At 41.0% G+C, this 23,274-nt stretch overlaps 1 protein-coding gene across 6 annotated transcripts in view; it reads right to left on the minus strand.

The window, feature by feature from the left end:
• Positions 1-22,269, minus strand: part of RBM33 (RNA binding motif protein 33) — a 96,321-nt gene extending 74,052 nt beyond the window's left edge. For 5 of the 6 annotated variants that reach the window (XM_066200892.1, XM_066200883.1, XM_066200874.1 and 2 more), the window contains exons 1-6: positions 22,049-22,269; positions 11,269-11,347; positions 6,332-6,380; positions 4,393-4,469; positions 1,628-1,928; positions 410-520 (exon numbers count right to left, since the gene is read on the minus strand). In XM_066200892.1, coding sequence (XP_066056989.1) covers positions 410-520; positions 1,628-1,928; positions 4,393-4,469; positions 6,332-6,380; positions 11,269-11,347; positions 22,049-22,076 — 645 coding nt within the window. In that variant the 5' untranslated portion in view covers positions 22,077-22,269. Of the gene's footprint in view, positions 1-409; positions 521-1,627; positions 1,929-4,392; positions 4,470-6,331; positions 6,381-11,268; positions 11,348-11,486; positions 11,528-22,048 lie in introns of those variants that run through there. The other variant, XM_066200865.1, reaches the window with a different exon arrangement.
• Between the last annotated feature and the right edge of the window lie 1,005 nt (positions 22,270-23,274).

A 23,274-nucleotide genomic window follows, 5' to 3' on the forward strand; every position in this document is an offset into this window, starting at 1 on the left:
ACACTCCTCCTCAAAGGGGGATACCCAAGAATGGTATTTACATCCCAACAGCACCAGTGATCCATCTGGTAAAGGGAAGCACCACAGCTCTTGGAGACTGAACAGACTGTGCAGTATTACAGCCATTTCCTACCCAAAAGGGGCCCCTGAAGTGTCTAACGTTGAAGCCAAGACTAAATATGCACATTTTGGGCTCTCCGTTACGATTTTAATCCCAAGGGGGAAAGGAGATCTGATCTATCTCACAATATAGATGCTATCACAATTTATTTTATACACACAGTACTACCACCAGTAATTTAACACTGGCGAAGTTGCATCAATTCTTATCCAGCAGTATGTACAATTCTACAAAATCAAATTGTAACAGAAATAGTTATTTTAAGTTTCTATTAAATTCATTACATACCTCTTCTGATTCATTAGCCATTGTCTGGGATTCCTCCAACTCTTCATCAGCTGCATATTCTCCTTGTTCTTCCATTGCTTGCTCATTATATGATTGCATGTAATCTTCATCCTAAAGCAGTAAACAGGAAGGTGAAGAGACACAAGGCCAACTGAATAGGTGGGGTCTGACTGCATTGCTGCAGCTTCCAGACTGGAAGTATTGCATCTCTCAGAACAGTCAACAATATAAGTGATATGGCACACATATAGCATAATTAGCAGGGCTCTTAACACTTACAATTAGACAATAATTTCAGCATTATCAAAACCAAAATAGTTTCCATTCATATCCCAGCAATGTCATCATAAAGATCCCATTTAATACTGTTTGCCCCAACTACTTTTATACATCTGCATCCACTGATTACAGATTCATGAAGCAAACACTGCAGGACTTTCTTACAGGAAACACCCCTCTATAGCACATATACATTAACAGCAGATTTTACTCCATCAAGTAGAGACATTCTTAAAGCATTCTGCAAGTGTTTACATATGAGTGGGTTCAACTCTGAAAAATTACGAACATAAAATAAAAGCAAAACCTTGCTTAAGTTTGCTTGTATTTTCAAACACTCACTGATCACATACAGTTTTAATTAAGATTAAATCATTTCATTAGCAATTAAAGCCAGTGCATGTTCTCTAATATGCTGCTTAAATTATATCAAATTATGCAGGTGACATTTTCTAAACTAACCTCCAATCTCTTTATTCAGGTTTAGACAGCGCTCAGTTACAAAAAGGATGAACAAGCAGGACATCAATCACTTTGGGATATTAGCACCTTAAAGATGTCTTTAGCAGGTCAATAATCTTTTCACCTTCGAAGGACTTTATCAGATCTTGTCTAAAGCCTGGATAAAAGCTTTTGCATTAAGTACTTCTAACAATTGGCAGTGTATCTCCACCACACAAAGCTGTTTTCTTCCTTAAGGATACAATCCTCAAGGTCATGATTCTCAACTGCTTTCCAGCATGACAAAGGAGCATTACCTACCGCCAAACAAGCTGTCAACACAAACTTTGTCACAGCCTAGATAAAGAAACTGGCAGACAGTGATAATAGGTCTAATTTCCCCTCCTCCCTAGGGAGGTAAACAGATTTTAAATCAGTCTAAAACCCTATGCACGTGAGGCAATGTTATCTTTGAAGATACAATAGAAGGAAACTCACTGGAAATTCGTCTAGGGGTTCATTGATTTCAAGGTCTAGCACTTCATCTTCTTCTCCAGGCTCTTCCCCATATTCTATTTGGTCTTCTGTCAGTTCAGGATCGTTGCCTTCATAGTGTCCTTCCTCTGCATACTCTGAGGCATATTCTTCAGGTGCTTCAGATTTGTCATAACCAATTTCATCTTCCCCTTGGTCATACTCAGACTCATGTTCCAGTGAGGGATCATTGATGGACTCAGAGAGTTCGTATGATGTCATGATGCCAGATGTGGCATTGAGGCTCACTGTGACACCTGGAGAGCTGTGAGACGGGAAATTCAGAGCCTGAAGTCTAACTGGCAACTACTCACTAAGATTTAGTAAAACAAAGCCAACAAACATAAAATCTCCAAGTTGGTGGATAGAATTATACCCCATACACTATTTGACTCATTGCCATGTTCTCATAATGCATACTAAAATGCAGCTTATCACCAGCTGCAGGCTATTTGACCAGGGGAATCAAACCAACCAGATGGTTTAGCAGGTCAAACTGGCAAAAGTCCTGCTTGGTAACCAAAGCAGACCAGATTCAATTTTAATTCCAAGACTAACAAAAAAAAAATACACAAAATTACTGTAACTGCATCATATTTCCCAGTCATTCAGATTACACTAGTAAAATACTTTTTACTAAATGCATTAACATTGTTCATTGTTGATTATCTTGAATTCAAACTTGCATTTTTACGATACATTTAATGTTCTACGTAATACGAAATAAATAGTCAAGAACTGTAATTTAAATGATTAAGACATTTTTAAATAGCACAGACACTGGAAAAAACAATCAATACAAAAACTGGCAAGTTTATAATCTGCAGGCAGGAAAAGCAAAGCTCAGTTTACTGTTTACAAAAGCCAGTGCCACCAACAAAAAAGCAACTAACCAACATCAAACTAGTTCTTGATTTGAGAGCTCCAGGTATAATGAACACAAATAATTTTTCTTTTAAATAACAGTCCTATTATTCTCCATTTTCCTATGTTTGGGGGAAACAAGATCCAGGCAGCTTTGAGCTATTTGCAGCTCTAAGAGGGAGAAGATTTAACACGAAAGTGAAGACATTATGCAAGATTATCATTATCCTCCCAACTACAGAAGCATGAGGTTGACTGGAAACATAAGGGGAAGGGAAAGGCTCTTTCTGGCAATAAGACTGCTAAAAATGCAAAATTTGTCTACAGAAACCTGTTTCCACTGAGCAGTATTATCCCATTTGAGATACTTCATCATCACTGTGTTTGGTCACACAGCCATCCCCGCTACCCAAGGGTCCCGAGGAGCACATACAGCAAAAAACCAGCCAAGGACTGTAACTGGGATTCCCCTTCTTGAAGGGAACAGTCCAACCCTCACTCCTGCAGGGAGGAAAATGGCAGCCACGAAGAGACTGATGGTGGAGCATTTTATCACACCCCTCCTCAGTTCAACTTAAGGACCGGAGTCCTTATCCTACAGTTAAAGACAGGAGATCTCAGATGAAGATACATCTGTGTATGTTACACACATACATACATTTAAAGCCCTTCAGATGACATGCCCTGCACAGCATGCAATAAGGGAAAGTTGGAAAAACAGGCCAGTAAAAGCAACAATGGCACTGCATCACTTTGGCAACACAAACATCTTCTCTCCTACTTCAGTCCAGCTTGAAAAGTAAAAACAAGAAGACACTCATTTTGACTTGTACTGCCCATAATTCAGCTGAGGAGCTGTATTACTACAGGGTATTCACAGGACAGGATCCTCAGTAAACTCCCATGGAAATATCTGCTCCAGTCTATTAAGTCTGTTCAAAATTTTCTACTATGTAATTGTACACAAATATTTAAGTCACAAAGTCCCCTCCTCAGTCTCAGGAAGTAAGACACATTTTTAAAAAAAGATGACAGAAAACGACTATATTATAGGAGTGGAGCCTTCCCTCAGTCCTAAAAACTGAAAGCCAGACACATTGAAGAGATAAAGGGTTTTTACCTCGGTATTTAGTAAGGATCCTTATGGCGCCCCACTTTGCCAAGGTGGAATGTGCCGAAATGCACAGACATGATAAACTGAGTACACAATTTTACAGACCTTACAAATGAGCGTATCTAACAAGGATGATCCAATATCCCTGAGGAATTCCCCCCTGGATGGGCTAAATCTCTACTTTACAGGGTATGTTCTAGAGAGGACCTTGGTTTCTCAAGATAGCATAGGATTCTATGGCCTCCTAGTACGAGGCCTTTAGGATGACTGGTCTCCTGGCCTAACAGCATATTAGGACTATGCTAAATTATCAGACTTAAGGAATTACAAGTATGCATGCTAAGAGTACTGAGGATACATAAAAGCGATATAAATGGTATATAAAAGAAAAGGCAAAAATCATCTTGGCATCAGAAGGAAGCTTACCATAGCAAGCAATACTGAGGCAGTAAAGAAAGTTCTGTAAGTGCTTATAATTAATTCTATTACCACAACAGATGACACAATTTCTTCTTATAAGCTTTTTAGAGATTTGAATAAATTTATTGGCTCAAAATAAAAAATAATTTTACTGAAATGTTAACAGTGCTACTGAGTACATTATATATACATCACTAAGTAGCTGGCTAGGTAAAAAGCAAAACTATTTTAAGTATACACAAGTAACTTTAGTTTAGTAGTTATTAGTTATCAGTAACAGGAGTCATCCATAGCTTTCAGTCATCTCAAACAAGATTCAAAAAAGAAATACCGAAATTCTTGCTCCTCTTCATTGTCACTTTGCAGAAGATCATCATTCAGCTCTTCATCTGACAAGTCTGACTGATTCTAGGTTTTAAAAAAAGTCAATCATGAACATAAAAGATAGGAACATTTAACTAAGTACTAATTTACTAAATATTTTTCATGAAGAATACATCCCAAACTAAGACCATTATCTTCAAAGAAACTACCTAATTCAATGAGATAAAACACACAACACAAGAACACGGATGTTAAAATATATACTTGACAGCCCTACGGAAATTTACAGAACTCAAATTTGCCTATTAACACTTTTTCACTGACCCATTCTCAAATACAGCTAAAGATGAAAACTCACTTAAGACAGACCAGGAAGGAAGAAAGGTTAGCTCTTGTACACAGCCTTGTGAACTTGATGCATTAGGCAAGTCAAGAAAATGCATGAACTGCAACTTCTAGAGAGAAGAGATAGGAGACTGGAGGAAAGGATACGATAAAGAAAACTGAAAAATCGTGATTAGTTTGTAAGTGAAGAATAAAACCAAAAGAAAGTACTGTGTCTCCTCCTGTTTTGTCAGTCAAATTAAACAACTTTCAGTTGTTTCTTTCCTTCTTTTAATAAACACCCACTAGGGAGAGATAATTTCAGTTCTGCTGAGCAACATTTCCAACCCCTAAACTAACAGGGCCATAAAGGGCAAAGATATATTTATCTAAAAGAACTGGGATGAGATTAAGTAGAAGGAAGTTTAGCCTAAATAACTCAGGGAAAACTTTCTGAGAAACCCATTACTACCCCACCACATGAGTCCATACCCACAGACACTGCCCTGTAACATGGCAAACTAAAAAGAATAGAAAAAGCACAAAAAAACATAATACACTGGAGAATCAAGTACTGGTTAGTATTCACATATATAATTTTTAAAGATAAGTAAGTAGTTTTATCACTTCCATTCAATGTTAACTGCTTCTGATATGGGAACTGTGTAACAAACATCTGCAATTATTATCCTGGAATTTTATTCTCTTTAAACCAGCACATGAGAATAAGAAACTTCCTATCCTATCTTTAATAGGAAATGCTTACAGAAGCTGTAATAATTTCAAGAAGCTAACTTCCAACATTTAGAGGATGGTTATAAAAGCCTACAACAAACAAAACTCAACTCTTAATAGAGCTGAGTTTCTTAACAACCTATTCATCTCAAATTAAAACACCAAAAACTACTTTCAAAATTAGCTCACTTAAAAGATAAAACGACCAGAAAGAAGTGACCAGTCAATTTGATTTCTCAAGTAGATGTCCTGTCTTCTCCTACTGGTATCTGGCAAATCCCAAAATACATTTAGCTCTTTTCAGAGTTCAATCCTGGAAATAGGTACTGAAGGAAGAGTCTATAGCAGACATGGGGAAAACTTGTTTATGTTCTCCAGTTTTAGCTGCTCCCACATTTTTTCCCTCACTTTAAAAAGGGAAATGCTCTGCATCCTGATCAGACAGCAAGGCAGCAGATCGTGCACACAGTGTGAACTTTCACAGACAACCAACACTGACTGCTTTTTTATTTCCTCTCTGGGAAATACTGCTGGTATTTTGACAAGTTACTTTTAATAGCCAGAAAACTGGCATTTGGATTAAATTCTCCATCATACTGATTAACATTCAGAAGACCTAGCTGGGTGGGGAAAAAAAAAAAACACCCACAAAAGCTCGTAAGTTTTATTTTAAAAAAGCCACACTTGGAAGTATTTCACAAAAGGAAACAAGGCCCTGGGTGCACAATGCTCTGGCAGTAAGGCAGACCTCAGGTACCTGAGACTGCCAGGCTTTGGGGAGGTGACTGTAAAACACATGAGGTCAAACCAAACACTTGAGCTGGCTGAGCTGAACAACATTCACATTTTAATATCTGCAACAATTCACTTTAATGCACATCTCTTACCTTTTTTCCAGTTAGCAAATCCTCTCCAAGCAAGTCATCATCAAGTTCACTGTAAAACAGTAACAAATTTTAGAAGCTGAACTTTACAAAACAAAACCAAAAAACTTACAGGGAATATGCCTTAAAAAACTGCCTTGAGGAGAATTGCTGCCAAGCCAGCACAAAGCCTATTTTAGCAAAACATTCAGGGAATAAAATGTATGGATTTTCAGTGAAACAACAGATCATACATATTAAATAAATCTGCTGTTGCACAGTCACTTCATTTCTATATACCCTCCTTTCCATATCCCTGTGACTAAACACAGCAGAGAAACCTAGACAAGCCAAAACAGAGCCATTCTAGAGCCTTCACTCCAAGACCATTTGGACACATTGTCCAAACTCACTTTTGTCCAAATTGCTGATTTCCAGCTCCCCAGGGAGGACCTGAGACAGGAATGTCTTGTGGGCAAGACTCAGTGTCCAGGTGGCCCAAGCTGCACCTCAGCAAGGAGCTGGGAGCCTGGGAAGTTGGCTGGCTTGGGAGCCTGGATCTTTCCTAAAGGCCAGGCTTAGGCCTTGATCTTTCATAAACACTTTATCCCCTTCTCCTCAAGACGAGGGTATGGTCAAACACACATTTGTAGTGTGACAAAATCAAACGGATGTTTCATCAGTTTTATATCTGTGCCCAAGAAATCAGGAAGCACAGAAATATTGGTTTACAACATTTCTGCCATCACAGTGTAATGGCCCCTTAAATATGATTCAATACCAAGAACTACACTCCAGGGCAGCTAAACTTCAGAGAAACTGCTTTATTTCATTCTCCCTTCAGTGAAAGAATTATCTGGTGACAGGGATGACCAGATTCCCCTTCTATAATAAACACTTGTTACTGACAGAAGCATGTATTAGAATATGGGTACCAATACTAAAATGAGATGACAGTGATTTGAAATATGAGCTCTACTTTGAGATTATTTCTACCTGCACACCTTGAAAAAAACAAAGGAAAACAAAAACCACCATGACTAAGGTGGTAAAAAAAAATCAAATCATCCCAAGTGAGAATAGCCTGGATGAACTGAAATGGAATTTGTGTAAGAGTTCTTTAAGACTACATGGCAAACACATGAAAATAGGGAGGCAATCCCAAAACATAAATTAGTTGGCTTTGCAGATGGATCAATCTCTTTCAGAGCCAATTACTATAGAGATAATACAGGAGAGAAGGAGGAGTGAGGGTTGTAAAAATCTTGTGGGCTAGGAAAAAACCAATGATACACCAATTAAGCCTTAAATAGGACAGTATCATCAGTATACAGAATTTATCTACTGTTTTTGATAAAAAATAGTTCCAGGAATGACTGAACATTAACAAATAGCAATTGTTTTGTACTCAATGTAATATTAAACAAAAACTAGGAGATAAGACATATCACACATTTCAAAGAGCAAACTGACTCGAATTTCAGTTTTCAGTTTTCTTTCAGACAGGAAACTCTATGTAACAGAAATAGCTGCAGAACAATTTCCTACTCCAATTTAGTCTCTTTAAAAAAAAAGAAAAATCACTCATCTTTTCAACTGCCAGTAATGTGACAAATGCACAAAAATGTTAGAAAATATTTCCCAGCACTATGGTCCTCCTTTGACAGCTTTTAATAAAACTGCACTAGAGAATTCCAAGAGATGGCAAGAGCATATTTACAGCAGCATTCCAAGACAAAAACCAAGTTCAGCTAGCAAGAAATTTAGATTAGGGAAAAGAATGCAAAAGAAAGTGAAAGATTAATTATCTAAACATACCTAGGCCTATTTACCACATTACTGAAAAGCATTCTTGATGTGATTATTTAGAAAAAAATTAACATTTGATCTGTGAGTTAACTGCAAACATATTCTAGAGTTTCAGAAACTCTGGCCTATTGCTTGACAGTCAAAAAAATTAACACTAGGATATAAATAAAGAAGCAAAAAGTAGTTCACAGGGTGCCCCCCAAAACCTATTAAAATATTCAATGTCATTCAGTATTTTCATTGATAAATTAGAAGAAGAAAAATGATCATGAGTAACTTCTTCAATAAACAAAATAGGGGAAAGCCTGCACTGTAAAATGGAACTATTTCAAGCTCCTTTAAAGTAGCCAAATCTGAAGTTGTCTACAGAAAAAAGAAGGACCACAAGGATTAAATCCGACTGTTAAAGAACAAAGCAAACAAAAGAATCATGAAGAAACCAAACATAAAATCCCTAAATAGACACTAACAGATCCTAGGCTAGCTGAGAGAACTAGACAAAAATGAATGGTTGCAATTTGATGTCACACAAATCCACAGAAAGTAAACTGAAATAAAAGTAAACATCTATACTAGTTCCAAAAGCATCTCACCCTGGCTATCATCAAGACACAAAAGTCTTTCCAAAACCACAATATTAGAAAATTCTAGGTTAAGATGACTTTGGGTTTGCTGCTCTCACATAGAAGAGATTTTCCTCCCCTTTCTCAACTTCCAATACCCAACATTTTTCTCACTGAATAAATTTAGCTTTCTCAAATAAGAAAAAAATAACAAAAAAAATAGCAGACAAAAAAAACTGGAAAGTCTTCAGCCAGCACAGAGAAATCAGTAATCTTAACGAAGGGCCTGAACAAGTGAATTTCATCAAAAAATCAGCTGCTAAATCTGCTCTGTCATCTTGAAGGAGAGCACCAGAAATGCAGGGTTTTCCCAAACCTGAGCTTTGGGCTACTTAATGAGATAAAAGTAAAAATTAACATGATAAAGACGTCACACTGGCCCTTTTAAGTCTCCAACTTCATAAGCATGCCTCACTAAACCTGAGCAGTAGCAAGGACACGAATGTTTCAGGAAAAGAACTTTTAAAAAAGGGGGAAAATTCTCCAAGAACAACGTTACATTTGTACTCCCAAACAACTGGGGCCTTCCGACCCTCAGTTAACACCCTCCAGGATTTGAGAAAGGACAGAGATCTGAAAATTCAAAATTATTTAAGTGCCTGAGGGATGGGACTCAAGTCAAGTAACAACACAGTAAGAGCTGATGGTTGATGAAGATGTGTGATTACCAGAACTCATTCATCTCTCCCCCAACCCAACGATGCTTCAGTTGAAAACAACACATGAAGGATTAAAACACAGAGACTTCTGTGTTCTTCCAGCCCTTTTTCCATCTTCAAGAAACTATGTCCTATACTGAATTAGGCCAGCAGGCAAAACCCCCAAGCAATTACAATGGGCAACACACCCATGACAGCATTTGTAATTGCCAAGACACCCACAGAACTCAACACTTACAAAGACAGCTTTGCAATTTGAATAATATTTTAAAAAATATTCCAACACATGCAAATAGTATTTTATTAGATACAGTTTAAAATAAAATTTCTGAAATAATCAGCAAGATGAAACTGCAGAATCTTCTGCTCTGCTCCTGAAACCACTTCCCTCATAATTTCACTACTGAATTTATGATCATCTCTCTTTAATTAAATACAGCTAATAATAAACACAAATTAAAACACTTTTCTAAAACTGAGTCCTTGTATACTTCGAAGTCTCCACTTGGTAAAAATCCTCTAAAACTACTGCCAAGCCCTACTAGAACCAGCTCTGCCCAAGGAGTTTACTACTGGGTGAAAGCTTCCAACTTCTGATGCAACAGCTGCTTGACTCTTCCAAATTTTCTCAAGTGATGAGTAGGGCAGCTAAACCCAAAGGTGACCAGTCAGCAGCTAAGAGCCCACCCATTCACACAACAAAGGCCAAAAGTTCAGAAAATATTCTAATACAAAACATTCTGCCTGCAATACTGATTTTAAGGTTTCTGAATAGCCAATCCTGGGGACAGGAAGCAGCACAGGGATGACCCAGCCTGAGGAAGTTATTTTAATTGCACCCTCAAACCAGAGCAGCTCCTTGGTACACTTCAGCATCCAACCCTCTAAGAGCTGTACTGGCCTGGCAGAGAGCAGACACTGCTCACCAGCAAACAGCAGAACACCCTGTACACACCAGAGCTACTGCCCAAATTCCTCAGTCACATCTCACCTCGTGCAGCAATGAAAACTACCCACTTAACCTAGCAGAATACCAAGGAAGAGGAAACTAATGCCTCTGGAATGACAATAAATGTACAGCAATTCATTTACTCCAAGGGCTCAGCTCAGTGGAAAACTACTTACAGTAAAATTTGTTTACTACAATCACTTGAGTGATTATTAGAGAAGACAGAAATCTACTTGGGATATTTTTTTTTCTCCCTTTCAGAGTGAAAACCACTGGCAAAGTCTGAACAAGATTACTACTAAAAAAAAATCATAGAAAAATAACAGAAATAAGTGAAAAGTTTTTTTCACAGAAAGAGCAGACCAGTGTAGCTATCAGCTTGATTCCTGTCTCATAAAAGAACACACATTCTTCCCCAAAATAACTCAGAGCACATGCACTTCTACATCTTTAAAACAGCTGTATTGTTGAAGAAGCCCATGCCTAAGCTCTCCTCCTCTTCCCCAATTTAAAACTGAAGTAGAACTTTGAGGATAAGAATTTAAACATCAAGTTAAAGTAAAAAAGATTTTAAAAATTAAAATCTTGGGCAGATTCAAGTACTAGTAAATTCTACTTAAATCACCTAGGTCTACTAAATATTTAAAAGCAAAACCAAAACATTAATTGCAAAATTACACACCACAAATACTTTGTATTTATCCAATTTTAAATGGCATCTCTTCACAATGTTCCATATTCCTCAAGGCAAGCACATGTTTGGCACGATCTAGCACTGGCTGACACATGCAAAACCACCAACATCTTCATTAGAATCTAAATGTGAACTGCTCTAAATGTTAAAGTACAGAATGCCAGAATGGGAAAACAGAACAATGCAATTCAGCATACAGAAACTGAACATGAAAAAATTCTACCTACCTGTCCCAGTCTTCATCTCCAGCTCTTCTTCTCCAAGACCTTTCTGCACCAGGCTTATCAAACTGATCAAAGTCATCATCTGTTAAAAAAAAAAAAAAAAAAAGGTGACTACATTAAATAATTCTTACTGAAATAAAAGGTTGCCAAAGCAACTACACAGATGGGGTTCTCTGGGTGGGTGTGGGGGTATGCAGGTTTTTCAGAAAATGCAAAAATACCTTTTTCAATTAACATGAAGAAACAGATGAATACCAGCAATAGAATTATAGAATCATTACAGTTGGAAAAGACCTGGAAGACTGCCAAGTTCATCCATCAACCTGGTTCCATCACCATGTTCATTAAACCATGTCCTCAAATGCCATAACCACAAGTTTTTTGAACTCTTCCAGGGCTGATGACTTCACTTCCCTGGGAAGCCTGTTCCAAAGCTTTACAATCCTTTCAAACACCCAATCTAAATCACCCTTGGCACAGCTTGAGGCCATTTCCTCTCACCCTGTCCCATGTTACCTGGGAGAAGAGACAAACCCTACTGGCTACAGCCTCCTCTCAGGGGGTTGTAGAGAGCTAGAAGGTCTCTCCTGAGCCTCCTTTTCTCCAGGCTCCCACAGCTGCTCCTTGTCAGACTTGTGCTCCACACCCTGCACCAACTTCCCTGCCCTTCTCGAGACACACTCCAGCACCTCAGTGTTTTTCTTGTAGTGAGATGCCCAAAATTGAACACATGATTTGAGGTGGGGCCTCAGCAGTATGGAGTAAAAAGGGATGATCAATCACAGCCTTTGCCCCGCTGGCCACACACACAAACCAAGATGGTCTTCTCAGCCACTTGGGCATGCTTCTGGCTTATGCTCAGCCACTATCTACACACATCTCCATTCTTCAACAATAAAAAAAGCCCAGAATGTACTACACAGCTTTGCCTCTTCTCACTCTTGCAACCAGGATCACCCAAGGAAAAGAGAGCATGAGCTAAATCACTGGCAAATTCTGCCAATGAAGGTCATTCCAGAAACAGCAGCTGCCCAGAAATGCACGGAACAGAGGTGCAGTGGAGGTGAAGGTAACACCATCTGCCAAACCTTTGCTTGCCTTGGAGGCCACAAGCTCATCCATGAACACTGAGGGTGCAAAAGCACTTTGAAAACAGGAGTAAACGTCAGGGCAGGGCAGGCCAGGTCAGCAGCAGCAGTGTGACACAGAAGAGAGAAGTCAGGTGGAAGGACCATCAATCACCTCAACTGGGGCAGCAAAACCACCAGAAGTCACTGAAGCAATTACACTCTGTACCTAAACGTCGACTTTCCTTCCAAGAAAACACTGCTGCTCCATATTTCTCTCAACAAATACCCTAATTTAGCCCACCACTTCCTCTTGCACAGCATAGTTTGCAAATGACAATTTTGCTACTTAAAAATATAAAAACTTCTATTTCTCTACAAGAATATGCAAAGGTCATTTGCTCTGCTCAGACATCATGTCTTGTCATCTGGAAACTGGAAGCACACACCCTCACACACACACACGACCTCCACTCTCCCCTTCTCTGACTACAGCCCAACAGAGAATGCACACCTGGATTCACTTTCTTTCCACACATTTTAAGAACTTTGCTAAGAATCAAACAAATGACCAGTTAAAAGTTATGCTCAACACAGAGGGAAACCTGCTGCAGTTTAATGGTCTGCAGAACACAGGAGGTCAAGCAATCCAGCCCTTGCAGTCTGACACTCCAAACTGGGATCACTAAGACACCATAAATCCACTCACCCTCCCAAATCTATTTGCATTCAGCTCTTTGACCAAGTACACTGCCAAGGAGCAACTGTTTTATTCAACTGGGGGTTTTTTTGGTCAGTTTCTTTAATAAAGCTCCAAAACCAAATCTGTCTTCAGCTCTTTAAACTCAGCCCAGTATCCTTAAGTGAATATTTCCCATATGCAATGACAAACCTATTCATTTCTCACTTCATCTTATCAAAATATCAGTGTTAGTGACTGATGGAAGTTTAAAAGAAGGTAAAAACATCACTATATTAAGAACATTCAAACCAGAAATTTCAATCATAAATAGCTATGAAAGAAAGAGTGCTCACTATGAATTATGATGCAACATGAGAAGTGTGGCAACTCCTTTATTTTGAAACAGCAGGTAGAAATAAATCTCCCTGATGAGGTTCTTTCCTTTACTATCAACAGATATGTCTATATTTTAATTAATCTTTTATATTTTAACTGATTTACATGAGCTAAAACCACTGAAAACAGTTGTTTCACATTTCTCTGCTCAAACATCTACATACTGCAACCTCCTACACAATTCCTATTTCACTCACAGAGGAAAGCCAAACAAATATACAAGTATTTCCCATCTTCCTCTTGAACACTAAATTAAGTAATTCTGTGGTCTCTGAAGATTAAAAAAAAAAAAAAAAAAGGCCACCTTGCTCTCCCTGTGGTCATTTTAAACCATGCTGCAGTGACTATCTTAGCGCACTGACATTTTAAGGGCACAAATAAATGCACACTGACACTGCACTGACACTGTTCTTATAGCAGGATTACAGTAATCCACTGACTTGATGTAACCACCACCAAAGATTCTTTTTTAAGGTGAGCAACTGGTTTGGTAGCAACCCAAATAACAGTAAGTGTCCACATATTGCCTAACACAGCTCAAGACAATGACCAGCATCAGGAAGACAGTAAATTCTTTATAGGCTATGCCTGCTAGCAAGATGTACTTCTTCATGTCAGGCACCTCTTTAGCACTAGATATTTATAGTATTATATAATACTAGTTTATATTCAAAACTAAAAGCACTTTAAGATCTGAGCTCTTGGCACACAATCCCTCCAGAGATGGAGCTTCACATCAGCCAGGGTTAAATCTAGACAATGCAAAATTACACATCAAACCCTTCTTCTCTCCATAGCACAATCAAACACTTTTTGATACAACTCACAGTTGACTTTTCCAACCCAGATATTGAAGTTTCACAGCCATAAAAACGTTTCAGCCTATTACTGCTGCTAATGAAGGAACTATAGAAAAGGATGGCCCAAGTTCCTGGCAAGTTTCTAGTGTGGACCTGAACTCTCACCCCTCAGCCAACACCAGGAACCTCCAACCTCCAGCTCTCCCAACCTCCAAATTTCTCACATCCTAGTCCATATTTATGAGCAACTTCTACCAAAATTCAAAGGTGAATTACATCCAGCAAAGCTCTTTTCCTCCATTGCCCTCTAGCAGGATGCACACAAAATCCTCAAAAGTGACTGGTCCATTTGCCTGTAGCGACCACAGCTTGCAAGAACTGCTCCACATTCAGCACCCTGCTCTCATCTCTTCTCTCCCCATCTCAACACACATGATATAAAGATCTTCAGGACAGAAGGAGACAGCTTTTCTTTTTAATGCTTATTTGCCTGTGACAGCTGACACTGACAATGAGCATTACAAATTATGCCATTTTGACATTAAGGACTGTCAGAGCCCAGAGCAGGTTGTAGCCTTCCTTCAGAAAATGAGGTCACACCAGTCACACGTCTGCAAATAAATTCTGTGCCAGCTTTATTTGTGAGACAGCAGCCCTGAAATGGACTCAGGCCTTGCACCTGCAATGTGATGTGATACCTAACAGACCTCATGAGGCATCATTTTCTCTCCATTTCTGAAACCACATAGACTTTTATTTTTCTTCGACCTGTCTAGGCAATAACATTGCAAAACACCAGTAAATAACAATCAATGTAACATTCATAGCTGCTACTCCTTGAGAAACGTCTAAGTCAATGTTTGTGTCACAGGTGGTTAAACGCCAGTAAAACATTAACTTGTACAGAAATAAAACCACTCAGCACCGGCAGAGTACATACACAGCCACTGAGAGCAAAAGCCAAAGTTTAATTCTTTTTAAAATGATTCTTAGTATTACTGTGTGGAAAATAGTAGGGAAAAAAAAAAAAAAAAGGATGGTGGGACTCCATGAAAATAAGCTTTCAAAGCATTAAATTGTCTGTGGCAGGGAAGAAGTTCTGTATTTCTTCCAGCAGTCTGGGTACAGCCGTACACAGCAACTGTTGCTGAGACACAGGAGGCCCTGGCTCCTCCCTTATTCCAGGCACCCATGGCAAAGCTCACCAAGATGATGTTTGTGCATCAGCTGAGCACCAACCAGAAGATGCTGATGGGTGATCTCTAAACACACTAAGCCCCCTCTAACTTCCAGGAAAAAGTAGTAAGGAAAATAAAAAAAAAAAACCACAGCAAACCAAAGGAGACCTATGGAAATAACAAAAATACATCAGCTGAATAAGGAAGCAGAACAGGCCAGTTATAGAGGGAAAAACCAAAACAATGCACCACCTGGCTCCTCCTACTGCAGTTCTAAGAAAACCACTGTGATCCAAGTGGCAGGGAACTTTCAGGATGCTGCAGAGAAGGACTAACATGCAAGGCTCTTCTGGCCAGCTGTGAAGTCGAATAAACACAAATATACTTGGGCCCCACACAAAAAGAAAGGTTCCTAGTTTATTTATATTTACCCTGGTGCTGCACTAGCAGTGATGCAAGTTGATCCATACAGCTTGTATGATAGTTTTATGATATATGGCCAAAACTGGTATCTTTTTTTCCTGTTCAGTGAGAACAGATCATCCACATCAGAAACTCACAAAATACAAGCCTCATTTCTTCTCTGACAGTGCTGATGGCAGTTTCTAACTCTGTGGACACCCCTTCAATAAAATCCTTACTAATTTTTCTGTGTAAAATGGAAGCCTTAAGCTGCACAGTCAAGTCTCATAAGCATAGGAGGTGAATCAGCAGAACACTGCAGAGCTCTTAACATCTTAAAATGGCACTAACAGCCTAAAAAGGTAGTCACACATAGCAACTGTTGCTACGATGGAGTATTTCACTGCAATGACACGGCCAAGACTTGTGGAGTAAGGGAAACATTCCATGACCGCATTTTTAGTCCTCCCAGACCCACACCTGAAAGCTTCCTGGAACACTAACCAGGTGCTGTCTCACAAACTTGAACACTTCAAAATTCTGGTTTGTTTTAGCATTGCACTTTCACGAAGACAAAGCTTATTATTGTAGTTTTAGGCACTGAAACGCACTGAAGACTTCTCCTTAGCCAAAGCAAGATGGAGATGCCACAACGAGCCTACAGTTCAATGGATAAAGAAGTCCTACATACTCTTTACCCAACAGGTCTTTCAATGAAGTAACTAAACCTTGCTGCTTTGAGGCAAAATAAAAAAAGGTAAGGGGGCTAGTAAAGGAAAAATAAATAAATAAATTAAAAAAAAAAAAAAAAAAAAAAAAAAAAGGAAAAAAAAAAAAAAAAACCAGAAAATTAGAGGGGAAAAAGTCATTTACCACGTGAAGAAACACCATTTCTTTACTCCTCAAATAATACTGAATATAACAAGCCCATCTTGCTGTATCCCGTTCAAAACACTAAACATGACAGCTTGACAGCATTTCACGAGCAAGACTCCAGATTAAAAACATTTTACCAGATTGTTTTTATGTAACAGCATGTTTCTACAAAACATTTTCCTTCGTATTTCACTGCTAAAGGTTACACAACACACAGGAATTGTAAAAACTTGATTTTCAGCACCTGAGTACACCATGTAAAAACTGAATTTGGTACCTCTTGCTATGCAATACAGAATAACAGGTTTCATGAGGAATGTCTGTGCTTGTAGCACAGGCTGGCAATGTAACTGTACTATGAACACCAGTTGAACCAGAACTTCTGGTAACAAATCCTGACAGCATCTGGCAGGAAAAAAACCACAAGGTCAACAGGAATTTCTGAATCCAAGTCTGTGCTGTAAACCCAACACTTCATGAAGTTCACTACGAATCCAGTCCCACTTATTACAAAAAAAAATCAACTTTTTTACACCATCCCAAAAATCACATTCAGTCTTACTACCACATCATGCATAAATACACCACACTCAAACAGTTTAGTTAATCTGTCCAGGAACAGACACCAGGCAGCCTTGCTATTGGTAAACAATTACTCATAGAAGCAGTAAGTACTTGGTGACTAAGTATTTATAACAACCTAACAATTGCCTACCACATTCCTCCATTAGTGTATTTCATGTTTTGTTTCCAAATTATTACTATTGACAGAGATTAGCTTCCTATTAAAAAAAAAAAAGGCAGAGAAAATTTCTACAGGAAAGAAATTATTTTTATCTCCTCAAAACCAACTTTCTTTTTTAGAGGTTGTATGCAAAGCAAGTCACTAGCAACATGCAAAGTCAGAACTAACTAAATGCTGCCTGTAACTGAAATTCTCTAACCAATGCTTGAAAGAAATAGGGCCTTTTCTTCTTTTTTATTTGACTAATAAACTACATCTAAACCTAAACCCACCCACTCATAATAAAAAAATTTAAAATTAATAAAAATAATTATTTTCAAATAATAAAATAATTACTTTCAAACTGTGATGGAACTAGAAAATCTATTTGCTTTGGAAAACCAGAAGTGCCATAGTCCTTGCTTTACAAATGCTGAACAGCAAAGGAAGGCCGAGAGTTTAAATGAAATCCACATGAGCTTGTTTGCCAAATGGATCTGGACACTAATGACAAACTGCAATTCTCCAGAAACTCTCCAGCATCTTTTGCATCAACCAAAAGTTATAACTAGTTAAAACTGAGGCTGCACTATAACATAACATAGGACGAATCACATCACTAACTTGGAGGTTTCTGGTCAAGCCTGTGACAGCCATGATCCTCAATTATTCTGGACAACAAATTCTATGTGACCTAAAATCTGAGGTTTAGTATTTGGTACAATAAAGTTCGGCTGGGCTTTTGTAAAAAACAATTGATACTAAGGCTAAGTTTATTTCAGATTACCTGAAAACATTCAGAAGAGCGAAACCTTGCCAAAAAAGCAGAGAGAGAAAAAATTGCTGTGTTGAAAGGACATCTCCCTGCCTCAGGCACACTGAGGTAGTATTGTTTTTTGGCACTAGCTCTTTGTTCAATACTAAGTGCAACTTAAGGGCACTGGTTCTTAGTACACCCCTGAGCCTATTATTCCATCAATTGTAAGCTCTACAGGCCTTTAAGACTTGGAGTTTTAGTGTGTGCACCACCTAAGCACAAATGCAGAAGCTATTTTCAGTCCCTGGATGCCACTGCTGAATAGCCCAAAGCACAAGTTCAACTGAATCTGTCACACTGGACAGTATCTACCACATCCTTAGAGAGTGACCCACAAAATGTCCCACACATGCTGTGCTAGCACTATCAGCTTTTCTCCACTTCTTATCAACTGCTTTGCAAGAGGCTTTTCAAGTCCTTACACTGCTGAGAGTGCAACAGCAAACCTCGTACACGCACCAACGAAATGAAGCTGATGAAGCCTCAGAGGTAAAGGAACACCCACTCTGCTACTCTCAGGTACAGGGCTGCCAGCAGGAAGGAACACCTATCAACGGGACCCCCTCCAACTCCTCCTCCACCCCATGTCATGACTCACAACCCAAGGACATCCCCACCCAAAATCTTCCGGGCCACTGACATTCATCAGAAGTAAACTAACCTGAAAGGAAGAAAATTTACAATAATTTTCCCTTACTGCAGTATGGCAGACAATGAAAAGGTGCCCCTTGCTTTGTTTTGGACATGGTTTGTTGTTCAACCTGTAACCATCTCTCCCTAAATGAAACGAAAATCTAACTTCACGCTGATTGTAGTAAATATCAAGAAAAAATTTCAGTGTCTGTACAAAATGGTCGTCACCTTGTATGATCATTAAATGCCGTAACAGTCCAGGTTTGAAAAGACCCTCCAACACCACCTGATCTCCCATGAAAAAGAGAGCGTAGATGAGAAAATTTATCTAGCACCCTATCCAAACATACCCCGAAAGCCTCTGGTAACAGAGGTTCCATCATGTCCCTGAGGAAATTTTTCCAGTGATTGATTATTCTCCCTGCTAAAAGAGTCTTTCCTGTAGCAAGTGAAACCTCTCCTGGCGCAACTTGTACCCATTGTCCCTTGTCTTCTCTGGTGGCTCTTTGTGAAGAGAAAGCCTCCATCCTCTCTGTACTCAGCTTTTAAGATTATGTTAATCAATATTCAGTGTTTCCTCTGGTTCTGTTTTCATATGTAAAATTGGAACAAAGTTTGGGAACCATTGCCTTATCAATGAGCAACTATGAGCCCTCAAGGTCGCTCATCACTCCACACACGCACCTTTCTTGTTTCAACATGCACCCACTCTAGAATTAGAACCAGGTTGAATCAGGCTGATTAGCTAAAGAATCTGCCAACTGTTATGCAACTTTGAATTACTCCTAGATACCTCCCAGACCATCACTTCAAAGCTTTCTAGTTTGTGAAACCTAACACCAAAAGAGCCTTAACGTTCAACCTTAGAAAGCTTAGCTGCACCAACACATCTGGTCACAAAAGTACTTGTGAATGCTTTATTCTTAACAATCACACCAGTATTTCCCCAAAGCCTTAAAGATTATAAACGACCAATGAGTCCATATATGCTGTTTCATTCTCAGTCCTATAATATACCCTTACAGAGGACTTAAACTTTAATCTGCATCCTCAAAGCCAAAACTATCTAGTTTTGTCAGCTGCTATGCTACACTGTCATCCAATTAACACTAATTTATATCTCCAACATCTATTTTGTACTATTTTACCAATCATTAGCCTTTTTTTTTTTAAGAAAACAGTGGGCTGCTATTATGTCCATATTTTGAAGACTTTTCCTCGCTCTAAAAATTCAGAAACTACATTCCTAAAAGTAGTTTCTATGGTTAAAACTTTAAATTACCAAAACCACTTAGTTCAGAACTTCTTTCGCATGCTACCACCCCTGACTTTAGACAGCAGTCCCTTTCCAAAATACTCCATTTCTGTAAGTTCTAGGCTTTCTTGACTGGGCTTTAAAAGTGTATTTAACAACCTCAAGCAGAAATTTTCCCAGAGCAGTCACACGGACATAAGTGTGTGACCTGTGGGTTCCTCCATTCAGCAAGTGTGGAACAGCGATCACCAAGACTAAACAAACACTGTCTCTGTGGGGCAGGGATCCCATTTAAGTGGCCACCATTTACTGATGAGCACAGTGTGAACGCTGAACAAACAACTGCTCCTGCCCACTTAGAACAAAGGGATCCCAATTCACCCTTGGACACAAATGGAACTCCGCAACAACAACAAAAATCAGCCTTGAAATCGCAGTTTCATCACTTTGTTGAAGGTTGTCTGCTGCAGCACACGACCTTGTACTTGAAAGCACATTCATCCAACTTGAAGCAGTTTTAAACACAAGGACCAAAAAGCTTCAAAAGTGACACTTTTTTTTAAATTACTCTGTCCTCGTAAAACCACAAAAACTTCCACCTAGTATATGAATGGCAACCTTACCTCCACACCGCAAGTGGAACCACAGATCTGAACTACAGAAATTAGCACAAAGATTTTTGAAAAGTGATTCCAACACTGCAGTATATTTAATACTATTACAACAATACTCAAGGTATTAAACTATTTGCTCTTTCACCAGTAGTGCTGTCCCTCCTAACTTTCTTCCCAAACTCAGCTCCGAAATTTGGGGATTTCTTTGTAATATTTACCTTTATGTATGGCAAGACTTACCATAAAAATGTCATTATGTTCGTGTGCCTTGTTACCCATCAAACCAACCACGGAGCACAGACAGACCCCTCAGCTGAGTGAGCACTGAATCATCCACTCCTCTCCTCCCTGACAACAACTTACAGAGACTAAATCACCAAAAACTTTTGTACAGACAAGGGCAAGTGGGTCAACTGACCATTCTGATCGTTCTTTACCAAAAACTGCCCATCCTAATGAAAGCAAGCACAGAAACACACATATCCTCTTAACTGTATCTCTCCTGAACACTCCGGAGAGACCCCTGAAAGACATTTTTTAATCACCCAAACGAATATTTTCATTTTAAGGTTTGCTTCATCAGAACCACGGAGGGTTTTGAGCTATTAAAATGCCGCGTGTAGAGGTGTCTGTAGTCATGCAGAAGCACAGTGGAACGAACACCTGAGAGCCTTGAAGTCAAGTACTGACTTAATTTCACACTTCTCAAGGGAGATCTTCTACTTCTGGATAGACTATGAAACAACTTATAACTACACCGCAGTTTAGAGACGTGTTACTCAAGCCACACACCTGCACCTGTAAAAACTAGGTAAAAAAAAAATAAATACCCACCATCCCTAGGGCTGTTTAAGAAAAGACTGGACGTGGCACTCAGTTTAGTACCATGGTTTAGTTGATACCGTGGCGTTCGGTCATGGGTTGGACTAGGTGGTCTCAGAGATATTTTCCAACCTGAATGACCTCGCAATTCTGTGAATGTCTTTCAATAAAACACACCCACGTCCCCCGAAGGCCTCCGCACCCGCGGCGAGGCCGCCGTCCCTCCGGGCCTTGTCCCGGCCGGGCGGCCACAGCACCCACAGCACCCACAGCACCTCCCATCGCCGGAGGAGGAAAACTCCCAGGACCCGGCGCGGCGCTCCCGGGAACCCGCGGTGCTCGGGCGGCTCCTGCTCGCCGCGATCCGCTCCCCCAGCCCCGCGCCACGCGGGACGCGCCGCTCCCAGCCAGGCCGCTCCGCGCCGGGAGGCCCCGCAGGAGCCCGCGGCTCCCCGCACGCCGCCGCCCCGAGCCGGCCGCGCTCCCGCTGCCCCGGGCGCGGCCCCCGAGCACCGACCTGCGCCTCCTCCCAGCGCGGCAGCCATGGCTCTTCGCCCGGCCCAGGCGGCGGCCGCGGGTCGCGGCAGCGCCGCGGTGCCGCCCGCCGGAGCGGCGGGTGCCGGTGCCGCGGCGAAGGACACGGGACACGGGCCGGGAAGGGCTCGGATTCAGCGCCCGGCGGGCCCCGCTACCGCCGCCGGAGAACAACAAACTAGCACAACATGGCGGCCGCCACCGCTGTCGCCGCCGCGCTGCATCCTGGGACGGCGGCGGACCTCGGTCCCTCCTCCGCGGCGGGGGCGGGCGGGCGGCGCGCGCCGCTGGTTGGCCACGCCGGCGCCCCCTGCGCGTGCGCGGGGCGGGAGGGCGGGGCGCGTGCGCGGCGGTGGGGTGGGCGGGGCGCGTGCGCGGGGGCGCCGTGAGGGAGGAATGGCGGCCGGGGCGGGGCACGAGGAGTGTTCGCCGTCCCGGCTGCGAGAGGTGCGGCCGAGCTCGTGCCGGTACCAGTGCCCCTGGCCTGGACAAACAGCGGGAATGGGAGGGAGAGACGCCCAGACTCCTTCCCCCAGAGACGGGGGTCTGTGGATGTCTCTTGCGGACGTGGGTGACTCCTCGTACCATCTCTGAAATGCGCGGCTCACACTGAATCACGGGATCGGTTAGGTTGGGAAAGACCTCTGAGATCATCGAGTCCAAGCCGTGACAGAGCATCTGCATACCAATTACACCACGGCATCGAGTGCCGTGTCCAGTTTTCCCTTAAGCGCTTCCAGGACCGGTGACTCCTCCACCACCCTGGGAAGCCCATTTCAATCTCTAGTCGCGCTTTTTGTGCGACCTAAACTTCCCCTGGTGCAGCTTAAGACTATTTCCTCCTGTCCTTTCGCCGACTGCTTTAGAGATGAGCCCGACTCCCGGTTGGCTACAGCTTCCTGTCGGGGAGTTTTAAAGAGTGATAAGGTCTCCCCTGAGTCTCCTCCAGGCTGAATGCCCGCAGCCCCCTCAGCTGCTCCTCATCAGATTTGTGCTCCAGACCTTCACCAGCTCCGTTGCCTTTCTGTGGACCTTCTCCAGCACTTCAATGTCCTTCCTGAATGCAGGGTCCCACAACTGGACACGTGGGGCTGTATTGAGGCTTCAGGAGTCACAGGTCCAGCTTGAACCATCGAGTTCAGCTGCCTGTTGAGTAACAAAAAACCCCTCATGAATTAAATACACCATGAAGGGGATGGGGTCAGGGCG

This window comes from Chamaea fasciata, unplaced genomic scaffold (assembly GCF_029207755.1).
Source record: "Chamaea fasciata isolate MVZ Bird 193981 ecotype frontalis unplaced genomic scaffold, bChaFas1.0.hap1 SCAF_1, whole genome shotgun sequence".
NCBI lineage: Eukaryota > Metazoa > Chordata > Aves > Passeriformes > Sylviidae > Chamaea > Chamaea fasciata.